At 41.7% G+C, this 15,892-nt stretch overlaps 1 protein-coding gene across 2 annotated transcripts; it reads right to left on the bottom strand.

The window, feature by feature from the left end:
• Window positions 1-760: 760 nt before the first annotated feature.
• Window positions 761-15,324, bottom strand: dolpp1 (dolichyldiphosphatase 1). 2 transcript variants are annotated; one of them, XM_035760760.2, is made up of 8 exons: window positions 14,803-15,322; window positions 11,005-11,105; window positions 8,942-9,026; window positions 4,412-4,511; window positions 4,201-4,299; window positions 3,933-4,061; window positions 3,642-3,731; window positions 761-3,522 (listed from the first exon to the last, which is right to left on the bottom strand). In XM_035760760.2, the coding sequence occupies exons 1-8, from the start codon at window positions 14,876-14,878 to the stop codon at window positions 3,486-3,488; spliced, it is 717 nt and encodes a 238-aa protein (XP_035616653.1). In that variant the 5' UTR covers window positions 14,879-15,322; the 3' UTR covers window positions 761-3,485. The 2 variants fall into 2 exon arrangements, with proteins under 2 accessions (XP_035616653.1, XP_035616654.1); XM_035760761.2 differs by lacking the exon at window positions 761-3,522 and having other exon boundaries at window positions 3,642-3,787; window positions 14,803-15,324.
• Between the last annotated feature and the right edge of the window lie 568 nt (window positions 15,325-15,892).

A 15,892-nucleotide genomic window follows, 5' to 3' on the forward strand; every position in this document is an offset into this window, starting at 1 on the left:
AAATACCAGGCAACTGCAGTTACTGCACTTTTATTGCAGTTTCAAAACCGCAATCTTTTTTGTAAGGGAAGAAAGTGCCATGTGGGGTATCGTAAGTGGCCCGTTTCAGGTTGTTCTTGATACCATGTCTTGTTTTGAGGCGTTTTGACTATTTTATGTCAATAGGGTAAACATTTCTAGCTTGCAAACCAACAACTAACGGCGTATTGGACACAAGTGGTCAATATGGAAATGTAGGTTTTAAATAAACATTTGAGATGAAATATAGCTTACATGTCAATAATGTAAGCCAATCCTGTCTAAGACCAAGCAGTCTTTATAAACCACAGCCCTCTGCAAAAGCACCTTCTCGGATGTTGGTTTCAAGACAGTACTTATTTAAATTAGGTAAGAATATCATGTTATCATTGGTGTATGGAACGGAGAGTTAGGATGACATCACGCTGTCCCCTTAATAATCCTGCCTCCTGAATCCAAGTGTTTGACATGGGGGAGGGAACCATAAACTATGATCAAACAGTGTCAATGTGAAAAACAGTCATTTTTCATACAGTAATTTGATCTGGTTTCATCCAAATATCACTGACACTTCATGACCTTAAAAATATGTCCAACATTTTTGTTCAATAGTCCCAAAATATGACATCTATAAAATACATAATGATGCTTATCTGGACCTCTGTCTATTTCCATACCATGGACCACTTTTTGTTGACTATTCACTGAAGAATTGGAGGGAAAAGAAGCCTACAATTGTACATAAACACAAAATTTCTTTATTCAGCCTGATATGAGTTACACTAGATGAAAAAAAAAAAAGATAATCTAAGAGAACTACTTCCCTTTATGGAGTTAATGACATTTCCAAATCAGCTTTTGACCCTCACCAGACCGCTTCAAACATCAGTTGTTGCATTTACGAGAGGAACACAGCGTAATCAAATGCTACAATTGACCTGAGGTTTCCTTTGAAAAAACAAACAAAAAAACACATTTTTCCCTCAGCAGTCATCTCGTTTGTTTTTCCACCAAAAGATATGGAATGTTTTGGAAAGGTAGGTGAAAAAAATGTTTGGAAAGACAAGTGTCAATCCACCATTTCATGTTCTCTCGAACTGCAACAAAAATGGAGAAAAAAAAAAGAAAAACTAATCCTAGGTTTCTGCTCCTGGGGTGTCAGACATGCAGGGAGAAAGGGGTTGAGAAAACAATCCTTTGCTCACTGTGTGAGTAAGAGGTGCAGAAAAACACTTCCCCTTGTGTTGTGGCGCTTATTTCTCTGCTTCTCGATCATCTCCAACAAACAGAAATCCAGAAGTCGTTGCTGTACAGCAGGTAAACTAGCCCCAGCTTGTACAGTATGTGAGCGCTTAAACGCCTGTAAGTCAATTTTGGAAACGAATACACAGGGTTGGCCGTCATACAGAGACAGGAAAGAGGTATCAGAGGGGTATTTCTCCCCCACCTTTTTCTTACATTTTCAGAGTTCAAATGTGTTTATATTACGTTTTACACAAGTTTTTATTTTTTTTTATTCTCTTTTTCGTAATACAAGAGCCAAAAAAACTGTTTGCTTGTTTCCCCCTAGAATTATGCAATATAAAAAATAACTAATTTCATGCTGTTTTAACATCAGCCAATATTTGTACTTGACAGAGCCCTCCATGGTTACCATCTGCGCATGTGCTTTTACAGTTAAAATATAAACTCAGCAAAAAAAGAAACGTCCCTTTTTCAGGACCCTGTCTTTCAAAGATAATTTGTAAAAATCCAAATAACTTCACAGATCTTCATTGTAAAGGGTTTAAACACTGTTTCCCACAAACAATTAATGAACATGCACCTGTGGAGCGGTCGTTAAGACACTAACAGCGTCTAGGCAATTACGGTAGGCAATTAAGGTCACAGTTATGAAAACCTAGGACACTAAAGAGGCCTTTCTACTGACGCTACCATCTGACTCTACCATCTAAAAACACCAAAAGAAAGATGCCCAGGGTCCCTGCTCATCTGCATAAACATGCCTTAGGCATGCTGCAAGGAGACATGAGGACTGCAGATGTGGCCAGTGCAAAAAATTGCAATGTCCGTACCTTGAGACACCTAAGACAGCGCTACAGGGAGACAGGACAGACAGCTAATCGTCCTCGCAGTGGCAGACCACGTGTAACAACACCTGCACAGGATCGGTACATCCGAACATCACACCTGCGGGACAAGTACAGGATTGCAACAACTGCCCGAGTTACACCAGGAACACACAATCCCTCCATCAGTGCTCAGACTGTCCTCAATAGGCTGAGAGAGGCTGGACTGAGGGCTTGTAGGCCTGTTATAAGGCAGGTCCTCACCAGACATCACCGGCAACAACGTCACCTATGGGCACAAACCAACCGTCGCTGGACCAGATAATACTGGCAAAGTGCTCTTCGCTGACGAGTCGTGGTTTTGTCTGCCAGGGGTGATGGTCAGATTCTCATTTATCGTTGAAGGAATGAGCGTTACACCGAGGCCTGTACTCTGGAGTGGGACTGATTTGGAGGTGGAGGGTCCGTCATGGTCTGGGGCGGTGTGTCACATCATCGGACTGCATGCAATTGCAGGCAATCTTAAAGCTGTGCGTTACAGGGAAGACATCCTCCTCCCTCATATGGTACCCTTCCTGCGGGCTCTTCCAGTACCCTTCCTGAGGGCTCATCCTGACATGACCCTCAAGCATGAAAATGCCACCAGCCATACTGCTCGCTCTGTGTGTGATTTCCTGCAAGACAGGAATGTCAGTGTTCTGCCATGGCCAGTGAAGAGCCCGGATCTCAATCCCATTGAGCACGTCTGGGACCTGTTGGATCAGATTGAAGGGTGAGGGCTAGGACCGTTCTCCCCCAGAAATGTCCAGTAATATGCAGGTGCCTTGGTGGAAGAGTGGGGTAACATCTCACAGCAAGAACTGGCAAATCTGGTGCAGTCCATGAGGAGATGCACTGCAGTACTTAATGCAGCTGGTGGCCACACCAGATACTGACCGTTACTTTTGATTTTGACACATTCCATTTGTTAGTCACATGACATTGGAACTTGTTCAGTTTATGTCTCAGTTGTTGAATCTCGTTATGTTCATACAAATATTTACACATGTTAAGTTTTCTGAAAATAAACGCAGTTGACAGTGAGAGGATGTTTCTTTTTTTTGCTGAGTTTATATTAATTTATCATTAAATAGTATACCTCTTGCACAGTCTTGCATGCATTGGGGGAGCATTTCGGCAGCTATACAAGGAGAGGCATATGGACGGACTTGCTAAGGCTGTGGAATCCGGGCCGAGTCCAGACACTCTTTTGGTCCACCTGTAAATCGATGGCCTTTATACCATTTCAACCAGGTCAGTCCAGAAGATAATTGATTCTCCAGTGTGTTTTTAATGAGTGAGTGAGTGAGAGTGTGTGTGTATGTTCCTTTACTCAATTTCTCCAAGGAACTGCTGAGATCACTGAAGCTTTGTTCCAAGCTTCCGTTGTCTGTTTCTGGAGGATAAGCAGACATTCAAACCATTACTACACATGTAAACATGGTTAAAAACATCAACTCTATTTGGAGTCACACAGATTCCCACCTAATGTGGTTATTAAAATATGTCCCTTACCTCGCCTCTGACCTGGTCACTGTGTACTCAAACCAAAGGATGTTGGGGATCAGGCTTGTGTCCCGCACCAGAAAGAACTCTGATATCGGCCTGTCAGCAGTCAAGGATGGCGAGAGAGGTGGGACAAAATAAAAAATGGAGACACACTGAGAAAGGGAAAAGTACACAACAGATAATCAAGATGAACACATCAGTAGCTACAGTATACGCTGCCCAAATCTGTGCCAGGCTCTGATGGTTCACTTCTTGCTAAGCCTGTGTGCCCCCCTGAGAGGTGTCCCTGTTCTTTACCATGCTGCTATCTTGGGGAAGAGCGGTGTAAGCACCTCCTGTGTGAAGAAGAACCAGACTACTCCTATGGTGCTACCGGCCACTCCCCCATAGAAGACCTGACTCCAAGTGTGGTACAACAGGTACACCCTGCAAAAAGGTACATTGAGCATTTTTTAAATACAAATTGTGCAATTGTGCTAAATGGTTAAGAGTTGGGACCAAATTGACAAATGTGTCATGGTCTAAAAATACATAAAAATCTAGATAAATTAGACTTGTCCCTCACCTGCTGTATGACACTGATAAGGCCACGCCCAACAAGGTGATGGACAGTATGTGTCTCCACAGCAACTCCACACACCGAGCGTTGTTCGTTTGATGCATTCTAGACACAGGGGGCAAAGTGCGTCAGCCGACATCAAATGTTATGTATGGTTACAATGCATAATTTCCCCCCCTTTTAAATAAATGTAGTCTGCGAGAGAATGGTAACTCACCTTAAATAAAGGAAAAGAAAGAAGTAAACAACAAAAAACCAGATGAACTGGGAATGACTGGAGGGCATCCCATACTCTGTTGTCAGGGTTGTGTGAGCTCCTGGGAAAAGATACAGAAGAACAGGGTTTAACCACACGCTATGACAATCACAAATAGAACACAGTTAAACCACATTAATCACAAATATTTATGGCCATTTTTGTCCATCAAAAGCTGAAATTAGTCAAACTCGTGACAGTTAATGTCAGAGATGCTTCCGTTAGAAATGCCTTCAACAAGCTGCCACCCATAGTATTGTTGTTTTGTGTATATATTACCACTATCATATGAAGTATTTTGCTAGTTTGGGATTATATGATTGATGTGAAGATTATAAATTGGTGTACAATTCGGTCTATGACTGAAAGAAACTAATAAAACCTACTACGTTAAATCGACTGACAACTGAGAATGCTCCCCGTTCTCTCCACTGTGACCCATACAAAAGCGATTGGCTCATTTGTTTTTGACTAATACAAAATCTGTGTCTGGCTGCATCCTGGAAGCATGAATTTAGTAATGCTGTGTACCATTCCTGCATTCTGTCTTGCCTACAATATGAACTTATGTTACCATTGTTGGGTTCTGAGAATATGAAATATACTTCATGTGTATTTGTGATGAGTGTAGGGGAGCGATTACATGTGGCAGGCGTGAATGGTAAGGGGAGAGAGCCATGAATTAGTGATGGGGGGCGTATCACTAGTGTCCTGCCTAGCAGTAAAGAATGATGTTTGTACAGATGGTTAGAAGGAAACTCAACTTATGAGGAATGGTTAAATATCAGTGCGTGTGTGAAAATGTTTTTTTTTTGTCTAATGCAGCTGTATTGACCCTCTGGGAAGAATAAACTTGTTTAAGCTTTCAGTGTCCGTTGAGTGTTTTACTCTGAGAATTAACACAATACACCTACTGTATATTTATTTGATGCACAGACAGACACTGTATTGGCATTATTTGTATGTGTACAGACATATCCAAGGTGGCGTAGCAGTGCAGACGTGGTTTGTTGTCCTCTCGTTTACTTTTTGTATTTTTTGTCTTTTTTGTATATATTCCAATTTATTTTTCAATCTCTTTTTCCATTTTTAAATTAAATATACCTTCCGGGAACCCGCCTCACTCAATGTGACACAGATCCACTATTTGTTTTAGACCCTATAGCCAAAACTTTCATCAGAAGGTAGCCAGCTAATTAACTAAGTTACTATCCATTTATTCATTGTTAGCCACTGCTAGCGGCCTTTACCCTCTGCTCAGGCACCAGCCGTTTTTTTAGCCTGGATAATACCTGCCAGCCTCGGACTGTTTTTCTCCACTACGACGCCAGATTCCTGCCATAAACCCTGGACCATTGATCATCACAGCTGCCACTGAGTGACCCAGCCCCGAAGCTAGCCCAGAGCCAGGCACATCTCCCAGCTAGCAAACTAAATTCCCACAACTACAATACCTTTTTCGTCATCTGGCCCAGTCCCTTCGTCGTCACGGAGATAGCTTGCAAAGTTCTTTCATACTTTCCAGGTCTATGCCCAAACAGTTCAAGCTTCAAATGTTTAAAATTAATCTCTCCAGAAATAAGTCTCTCACTGTTGCCGCCTGTTATAGACCCCCCTCAGCTCCCAGCTGTGCTCTGTACACCATATGTGAATTGATGGCCCCCCATCTATCTTCAGAGTTCGTTCTGTTAGGTGATCTAAACTGGGATATGATAAACACCCTAGCAGTCCTACAATCTAAGCTAGATGGCCTCAATCTCACACAAATTATCAAGGAAACCACCAGCTACAACCTTAAATCTGTAAACATGGGCACCCTCATTTAAAAAAAAAAAAAAACTTTATTTAACTGGGCAAGTCAGTTAAGAACAAATTCTTATTTTCAATGATGGCCTAGGAACAGTGGGTTAACTGCCTGTTCAGGGGCAAAACGACAGATTTGTACCTTGTCAGCTCTTGGAATTGAACTTGCAACCTTTCGGTTAATAGTCAAACGATAACCACTAGGCTACCCTGCCGCCTCATAGATATTATCGTGACCAACTTGCCCTCCAAATACACCTCTGCTGTTTTCAATCAGGATCTCAGCGATCACTGCCTCATTGCCTGCATCCGCTATGGGTCCGGGGTCAAATATTCACCCCTCATCACTGTCAAACGCTCCCTAAAACACTTTTGCAAACAGGCCTTTCTAATCGATCTGGCCCAGGTATCATGGAAGGATATTGACCTCATCCTGTTAGTCGAGGATGCCTGGTCGTTCTTTAAAAGTAATTTCCTCACCATCTTAAATAAGCATGCTCCTTTCAAAAAATGTAGAACTTGGTTCACTCCAGACCTGACTGCCCTTGACCAGCACAAAAACATCCTGTGGCGGTCTGCAATAGCATGGAATAGTCCCGGCGATATGCAACTGTTCAGGGAAGTCAGGAACCAATACACACAGTCAGTCAGGAAAGCAAAGGCTAGCTTTTTCAAACATAAATTTGCATTCTGTAGCTCGAACTCAAAAAAGTTTTGGGACACTAAAGTCCATGGAGAACAAGAGCACCTCCTCGCAGCTGCCCACTGCACTGAGGCTAGGCAACACGGTCACCACCGATAAATCCATGATAATCAAAAATTTCAATAAGCATTTCTCTACGGCTGGCCATGCTTTCCTCCTGGCTACCCCAACCCCGGCCAACAGCTCCAAACCCCTCGCAGCTACTTACCCAAGCTTCCCCAGCTTCTCCTTCACCCAAATCCAGATCGCAGATGTTCTGGCAGAGCTGCAAAACCTGGACCCGTACAAATCAGCTGGGCTAGACCAATCCTGGACCCTCTCTTTCTAAAAAATTATCTGCCGCCATTGTTGCAACCCCTATTACCAGTTTGTTCAACGTCTCATTTCATCCGAGATCCCTAAAGATTGGAAAGCTGCCGCGGTCATCCCCCTCTTCAAAGGGGATGACACTCTAGACCCAAACTGTTACAGACCTATATCCATCCTGCCCTGCCTTTCTAAAGTCTTTGAAAGCCAAGTTAATAAACAGATCACTGACCATTGAGAATCTCACCGTATCTCCGCTGTGCTAAACGGTTTCCGAGCCGGTCACGGGTGCACCTCAGCCAAGCACAAGGTACTAAACGATATCATAACCGCCATCGATAAAAGACAGTACTGTGCAGCCGTCTTCATCGACCTGGCCAAGGCTTTCGACTCTGTCAATCACTGTATTCTTATTGGCAGACTCAATAGCCTTGGTTTCTCAAATGACTGCCTTGCCTGGTTCACCAACAACTTCGTAGATAGAGTTCAGTGTGTAAAATTGGAGGGTCTGTTGTCCGGACCTCCTGCAGTCTCTATGGGGGTACCACAGAGTTCAATTCTCGGGCTGACTCTTTTCTCTGTATATATCAACGATGTCGCTCTTGCTGCGGGTGATTCCCTGATCCACCTCTATGCAGACGACACCATTCTTTATACATCTGGCCCTTCTTTGGACACTGTGTTAACTAACCTCCAAACGAGCTTCAATGACATACAACACTCCTTCCGTGGCCTCCAACTGCTCTTAAATACTAGTAAAACCAAATGCATGCTTTTCAACCGTTCGCTGCCCGCACCCGCATGCCCAACTAACATCACTACTCTGGACGGTTCTGACCTAGAATAAGTGGACAACTACAAATACCTAGGTGTCTGGCTAGACTGTAAACTCTTTCCAGACTCATATCAAACATCTCCAATCCAAAATCAAATCTAGAATCGGCTTTCTATTTCGCAACAAAGCCTCCTTCACTCACGCCGCCAAACTCAAGCACACACTCAAGCAGGTATATCTCACTGGTCAAAGCCAACACCTCATTTGATCGCCTTTCCTTCCAGTTCTCTCTTGCCAGTGACTGGAACGAATTGCAAAAATCGCTGAAGCTGGAGACTTACATTTCCCTCACTAACATTAAACATCAGCTATCTGAGCAGCTAACCGATCGCTGCAGCTGTACATAGTCCATCTGTAAAAAGCCCAACCAATCTACCTACCTCATCCCCATATTGTTTTTATTTACTTTGCTGCTCTTTTGCACACCAGTATCACTACTTACACACCATCATCTGCTCATCCATCACTCCAGTGTTAATCTGCTAAATTGTAATTAATTTGCTACTATGGCCTATTTATTGCCTTACCTCCTCATGCCATTTGCACACACTGTATATAGACTTTCTTTTTTTTCTCTATTGTGTTTACTGTATGCTTTTTTTATTTCATGTAACTCTGTGTTGTTTCTGTCACAATGCTTTGCTTTATCTTGGCCCAGTCGCAGTTGTAAATGAGAACTTGCTCTCAACTAGCTAACCTGGTTAAATAAAGGTGAAATAGAAAAATTAAAAATATATATTTTGGAAAGTTCAGACGCCTCGACTTTTCACAAAAAAAAAAGAAAGTCAAGGCACGTTCCGAATGTACTGGGTCACTACAGTAAGTGAATTGTCGCTTTCCTCACCTTCACATGGGCGGGGCTCCCGTAGAATATGCTTCAGCAGCCAATTCACACCTTCGTTCAGGACGAGCCCCCCGAAGGAGGAGATCTAGGGATGAGGATTGGGAAAAGGATTATGTGTGATCATATGCCTTATTCATACACATGGTGGACTACAGCTTTTAAATATTTTCTTACAGAAATGTAGCTTGCAACATTAGCCTAATCTTTACTATTAATGGCCAATATCTATATCTATATGACCTTGCACAAGCTTTTCTTTATGTACAGTGCCTTGCAAAAGTATTCACCCCCCTTGCCGTCATGCAATTGACACACACAAAATAGCCCAAGTGGGTGAAGTGAAATGAAAAAAATAACTTGTTTAATTTTTTAAAACAGAAACAGAACTGGTGCATGCATATTCACCCCCTTTGTTATGAAGCCACTAAATAAGTTCTGGTGCAACCAATTACCTTCAGAAGTCACATAATTAGTTATTTTACCTTTATTTAACTAGGCAAGTCAGTTAAGAACAAATTCTTAATTTCAATGACGGCCTAGGAACACTGCCTTGTTCAGGAACACTGCCTTGTTCAGGGGCAGAACGACAGAGTTATACCATGTCAGCTCAGGGATTTGAACTTGCAACCCAACGCTCTAACCACGAGGCTACCCTGCCACCCCAAGTTAAAGTCCACCTGTGTGCATTCTAAGTGTCACATGATCTCAGTATATATACACACACCTGTTCTGAAAGGCCCCAGAGTCTGCAACACCACTAAGCAATGGATACCACCTAGCAAGCGGCATTATGAAGACGAAAGAACTCTCCAAACAGGTCAAGGACAACGTTTTGGAGAAATGCAGATCAGGATTGGGTTATAAAAAATATCAGAAACTTTGAACATTCCACAGAGCACCATGAAATCCATTATTAAAAAATGGAAAGAATATGGCACCACAACAAACCTGCCAAGAGAGGGCCGCCCACCAAAACTCACAGACCAGGCAAGGAGGGCATGAATCAGAGAGGCAACAAAGAGACCAAATGTAACCTAGAGGGAGCTGCAAAGCGCCACAGTGGAGATCGGAGGATCTGTCCATAGGACCACTTTAAGCCGTACACTCCACAGAGCTGGGCTTTACAGAAAAAAAACAAGCAAACACATTTGGTGTTCGCCAAAAGGAATGTGGGAGACTCCCCAAACATATGGAAGAATGTACTCTGGTCAGATGAGACTAAAATTGAGCTTTTTGGCCATCAAGGAAAATGCTATGTCTGGCGCAAACCCAACACCTCTCATCACCCCGAGAACATGATGTTTTTCCATCGGCAGGGACTGGAAAACTGGTAGGAATTGAAGGAATGATGGATGGCGATAAATACAGGGAAATTCCTGAAGGAAACCTGTTTCAGTCTTCCAGAGATTTGAGACTGGGACAGAGGTTCACCTTCCAGCAGGACAATGACCATAAGCATACTGCTAAAGCAACACTCGAGTGATTTAAGGGGAAGCATTTAAATGTCTTGTTATGGCCTAGTCAAAGCACAGACCTCAATCCAACTGAGAATCTGTGGTATGACTTAAAGATTGCTGTACACCAGTGGAACCCATCCAACTTGAAGGAGCTGGAGCAGTTTTGCCTTGAAGAATGGACAAAAATCCCAGTGGCTAGATGTGCCAAGCTTATAGAGACATACCCCAAGAGACTTGCAGCTGTAATAGCTGCAAAAGGTGGCTCTACAAAGTATTGACTTTGGGGTGGTTGATTAGTTTTGCACGCTCAAGTTTTTTTTTTTGTCTTATTTCTTGTTTGTTTTACAATAAAAAACATTTAGCATCTTCAAAGTGGTAGGCATGTTGTGTAAATCAAATGATACAACCCCACCAAAAATCTATTATAATTCCAAGTTAAGGCAAAAAAATAGGAAAAATGCCAAGGGGGATGAATACTTTTGCAAGCCACTGTATGGCTTAGCGTGTGTCATGTGTCGGTGTGACACGTGTCCTGTCCTCATTTAGTGATTCAGCAGGGAGTTGGGTAATCCCGTATGGGGCAAGGATCTGGGTTACATTACTTACCGTGTGCAGTTCACGCTTGAACACTATGAGGGTGACAAAGCCTACGAGAATCGCTATGGGCAGCAGGCTGGTGTAGGCCAACACTTGTCCAGTCAGATCACCTTTGAGAACAACCAACAAGAAATTCTTAAACACAATCCCCTTGCAGGAAAATGTGAACATTCAGGGGAACATCCAGCAGGGCAGTGCCTTCAGGAAAGTATTCAGATTTCTTGACTTATTCCGAATTGTGTTACGTTACAGCCTTAATCTACATACAATACCCCAGACATTTTTGCTAGTTTATAAAAATAACACTTAAATATCACATTTGCAGAAATATTCAGACCCTTTACTAGTATTTTGTTGAAGCACCATTAGCAGCAATTACAGCCTTGACTCTTCTTGGATATGATGCTACAAACTTGGCACATAGAAGCAAGCGTTGCGGGTACTATTTAATGACGCTGCCAGTTGAGGCCTTGTGAGGCGTCTGTTTCTCAAACAAGACATTAATGTATTTATCTCTTTCTATTCTGGTTAGAGACAGTTTGCACTGTTCTGTGAAGGGAGTAGTACAAAGCGTTTTACGAGATCTTCAGTTTCTTGGCAATTTATCGCATGGAATAGCCTTCATTTCTCAGAACAAGAATAGTCTGACGAGTTTCAGAAGAAAGTTCATTGTTTCTGGCCATTTTGAGCCTGTAATCGAACCCACAAATGCTGATGCTCCAGACACTCAACCAGTCTAAAGAAGGACAGTTTTATTGTACTTTAAATCAAAACAAGTTTTCAGCTGTGCTAACATAATTGCTAAAGGGTTTTCTAATGATCAATTAGCCTTTTAAAATGATCAACTTGGATTAGCTAACACAAAGTGCTATTGGAACACAGGAAAATAAAAACAAAAAAATAAAGCAATTTCCAGCTACAATAGTTATTTACAACATTAACAATGTTTACACTGTATTTCTGATCAATTCGATGTTATTTTACAATGGACAAAAACTTGATTTTCTTTCAAAAACAAGGACATTTCTAAGTGGCCCCAAACGTTTTGAATGGCAGTGTATATGGATGAATTATAAAGCCACGTACATTTAACAGTTAGGCTATTGATTATAGACCTCATTACTTTGGACTTTGCGCTCTCAATTTTATTAGACAATTAGGGTAAACCCGATTTGCACGTGACTAGTATTACTAGAGGACGTTGGTTATGTAATTATTACCCCAGAATGTCCTATTCCAGAGGATGATTCGGACTGGATTCGTTTTTTTCCAAATTCTTTCTACAAATAATTGAACCATTATGACCGATGCCTAGAGTTTTTTTTTCATAGGCGGGAATAAGTCCAGGCGATAACAGGGCTACACTTATAACTAGAGCTTGGTTCCCACGTTTCTAAACCATCTTTGGTTCGTGTCGCCATAATATTTGAATTGAGCAAGTATGATCATAATCATTAGGATTTTTTAGCAATCCATAGTCGACATACTAAATGGCCACCAGCCTTCAGATGTGAGCTAAACAGTGCACTTGAGATGTGTTTTAAGGCTATATGCGCACGTGAATGTATACTTTCTGAACGTTTAGGTCAGTTGTACGCTGCTTGGGAATCTATTAACAGCAAGGCTTATATTAAATAGGCACAATATTTTTTACTAATGCATTTGTCAATATATAAAATTCATACGAACACAACATTTTAACAAAATAATTCACTGTGAAAGTTGATACATGTAGGCCCTTCATATAGGCTATGCGTAGCACTTCATTAAATGTATCGAATCAGTTATTGTTTTCTTGCTCAAACCATGATTCGGAGACACCTGAAACCCCACCTCTTTAAGGAATACCTAGGATAGGATAAAGTAATCCTTCTCACCCCCCTTAAAATATTTAGATGCACTATTGTAAAGTGGCTGTTCCACTGGATGTCATAAGATGAATGCACCAATTTGTAAGTCGCTCTGGATAAGAGCGTCTGCTAAATGACTTAAATGTAAATGTAAATGTAATGATTAACACCTGTCAAACTCAGACATTTCTCTCAAAACACATGGAAGTCGATTCGCACGCGTGTAGAGTTATCAGAGGACCTTGGAGTTCGCCAAAAAACTGGTTATTCTGGATGAAATTGTTACTCTGCACAAATTACTGACATGGCAGATTCGGACGGGACTCAAATTACAAATGTGTTTTGTGCTTGTGCACATAATTACATTCATTACCCGACCAACCACAGTAAAAAGAATCCCTTCCGAACAGCAATGGCTGTTTAATTGCCTCTGCTGCTCTCAATATGCAGGTTAATTTTGCTATTATGCACATAGCAACATAGTGAAAGGCGCCAATTCTACTGCGCACCCTAGATTGTTTCAGTACAGAGGACAGCGACCATATCCAACACGGGAGAAAACGCATTTGTTATCAAAAAATAATAATATGATGTATTAGTGTTGCACCATTATCTTTACATAATAACCATATACAATCAGTATCACATGTCTTCGAGTGATTGACTGTGCCATCCGCAATGGATTAGTCTGAGACATGTGCGAATCAGACAGGTAGGTGTTTTGTGCATCATAGAAAAAAATAAAATCCGACTGCTCAACTAAAGAAATCTCAGTCAACCAACAGCCTTTCGACCAAACAATCGGCGAGTCGACTAAATGGTGTATGTTTTTGGGCAACCTGACCAAATTCACATAGAAATATGTTAGATCTGTCATTCTCATAGAAAGCAAGTCTCATATGCAGTAGATATGTTCTATTTGAGCCATTTCTATGCTTACTGTTTTGTACACCAACTTCAAAGGACGGAAAATACAATATATTCATTCATCATTAATGGAAAATATACTTCACAACGGTTTAGATGGAACAATGATTCAATGTCCTTGCTTGTATTGTCACAAACGGAAATTAGGCAAACTAACATTTTTGCAACCAGGAAATGGTAGAGCGATTTCTGCATAGCACATCTTTACGGTTGGTGGAAAATTCTGTGCTACACTAAACAGTACCAAACCTGTAACTCTCCAGTAATGGATACCAAAAATACATGGTAAACTCAGTTTCAGGTGTTACAATCTGTAGTTAGCATCAAGCAGAAGTTAGTATCAATGTGATAACTAATTTGGGTTTATATTAAAACACCATAAAGGTAGTTAGCTAAATTGTATGATGATACTTTTTTAATCGTTACCCACGTTCCATTAAAATGGGTGATGGTTGGTGTACTGGGTAGTTGGCAAGTTATCTAAACCAGCTAACGTGAAGATGTTCGTACAATGTATTACACGTGATCAATTTGCGTGATAAATGTAACACGATCCACAAATGTATTGTCAATGTTTGAGGCATGGAAGGCATAACGTTAGCTGGCCAACTACACTCAGTGTATTTCAACTAGCTAACTTTGCTAGCTACCTTACGGTCTCACAGTCAAAACGAGTTGGCTATACGGGGCCAGTAGTCAAGTGGCAAACAAAGATATATTCTAACGAATACATTTCATTATGGGCATGGGTTGTACATGACCATTTTTAAATGCAACACGTCAATGTAGCAATGAAAGCTCGAGCTCGTTAGCTTGGCATTATGGTCAACTGCGCATGCGGAACTATCACACAATTTGGCAGTTCATGTTCGGAGCTGTGTATACGCTTTTTCCAGGTCTCACTATTTGGCAGTTCCCGTCGGCCGTGCCCAGTCAGTTGCAAATCCTCCCAAGATCTCTTGCAGATTACCAAATCGTCAAGCATCTTTCATACGAATGTAAGCGAATATTAACGCTTAAACACACTTACCAGCAGGGAACTCTATGTGGGTTAGCGATATCGACCGCCATCGAAGTGGTACCGAGCACTGTTCTTCAGACGCCATTTTTCCCGGACACCGGTGACGAATCAAAATGTAATACGTAAATCCGACAAAAAACCAATAGGAAACACGGTTCCTTCCATGAAAATCACCATTCACAAGAGTAGATCCCCATGAAAAATAATGTATGGCTAATCGGAATGCGTTTTTCCCCAGAAAGGAGCATTATTACAGACATAAATACTCCTCCGTTTCATCAGCTGTCCAGGTGGCTGTTCCCAGTTGATCCAGGAGGTGAAGAAGCCAGATGTGTAGGTCCTGGGCTGGCGCGCTTCAGACTTGGTCTGCGGTTGAGACCAGTTGGACATACTGCATAATTATCTAAAATGACATTGGAGGCAGTTTATGGTAGATAAATTAACATTAAATTATCTGGCAACAGCTCTGTTGGCCATTCTTGCAGTCAGCATGCCAATTGCAGGCTCCCTCAACTTGAAACATCAGCACATTTTAGAGTGGCCTTTTATTGTCCCCAACCCAATGTGCACCTGTGTAATGATCATGCTGTTTAATCAGTTTATTGTCAGGTGGAAGGATTATCTAGGCAAAGGAGAAATGCTTGCTAACAAGCATGTAAACAAATGTGTGCACAACATAAGAGATATATACCTTTTGTGCATACATATGTAAAATGTCTGATTTTTTTTCAGCTCATGAAACATGGGACCAATACTTTACACGTTGCATTTATATTTTTGTTAAGTATATTTAGCTACTGTCCACATCACCAACAAACTAGAATGGTCCAAACACACCAAGACAGTCGTGAAGAGGGCATGACAAAGCCTAGTCCCCCTCAGGAAACTAAAAAGATTTGGCATGGGTCCTCAGATCCTCAAAAGGTTCTACAGCTGCAACATGGAGAGCATCAGGATGGTTGCATTACTGCAAGGCACTACAGTGGGTAGTGCGTACGGCCCAGTACATTACTGGGGCTAAACTGCCTGCCATTCAGGACCTCGACACCAGGCGGTGTCAGAGGAAGGCCCTAAAAATTGTCAAAGACCCCAGGCACAG

The sequence above is a fragment of the Oncorhynchus keta genome, chromosome 9 (genome assembly GCF_023373465.1).
Source record: "Oncorhynchus keta strain PuntledgeMale-10-30-2019 chromosome 9, Oket_V2, whole genome shotgun sequence".
Lineage (NCBI taxonomy): Eukaryota > Metazoa > Chordata > Actinopteri > Salmoniformes > Salmonidae > Oncorhynchus > Oncorhynchus keta.

What these genes read in the sequence shown, in the direction of transcription:
- dolpp1 (XM_035760760.2), bottom strand. Translation starts at nt 14,878, where the DNA reads ATGGCGTCTGAAGAACAGTGCTCGGTACCACTTCGATGGCGGTCGATA. An exon ending in CCACATAGAGTTCCCTGCTG is followed by an intron (nt 11,106 to 14,802) that starts GTAAGTGTGTTT and finishes TTGTTCTCAAAG; the next exon opens with GTGATCTGACTGGACAAGTG. An exon ending in GGAGCCCCGCCCATGTGAAG is followed by an intron (nt 4,512 to 8,941) that starts GTGAGGAAAGCG and finishes ATCTTTTCCCAG; the next exon opens with GAGCTCACACAACCCTGACA.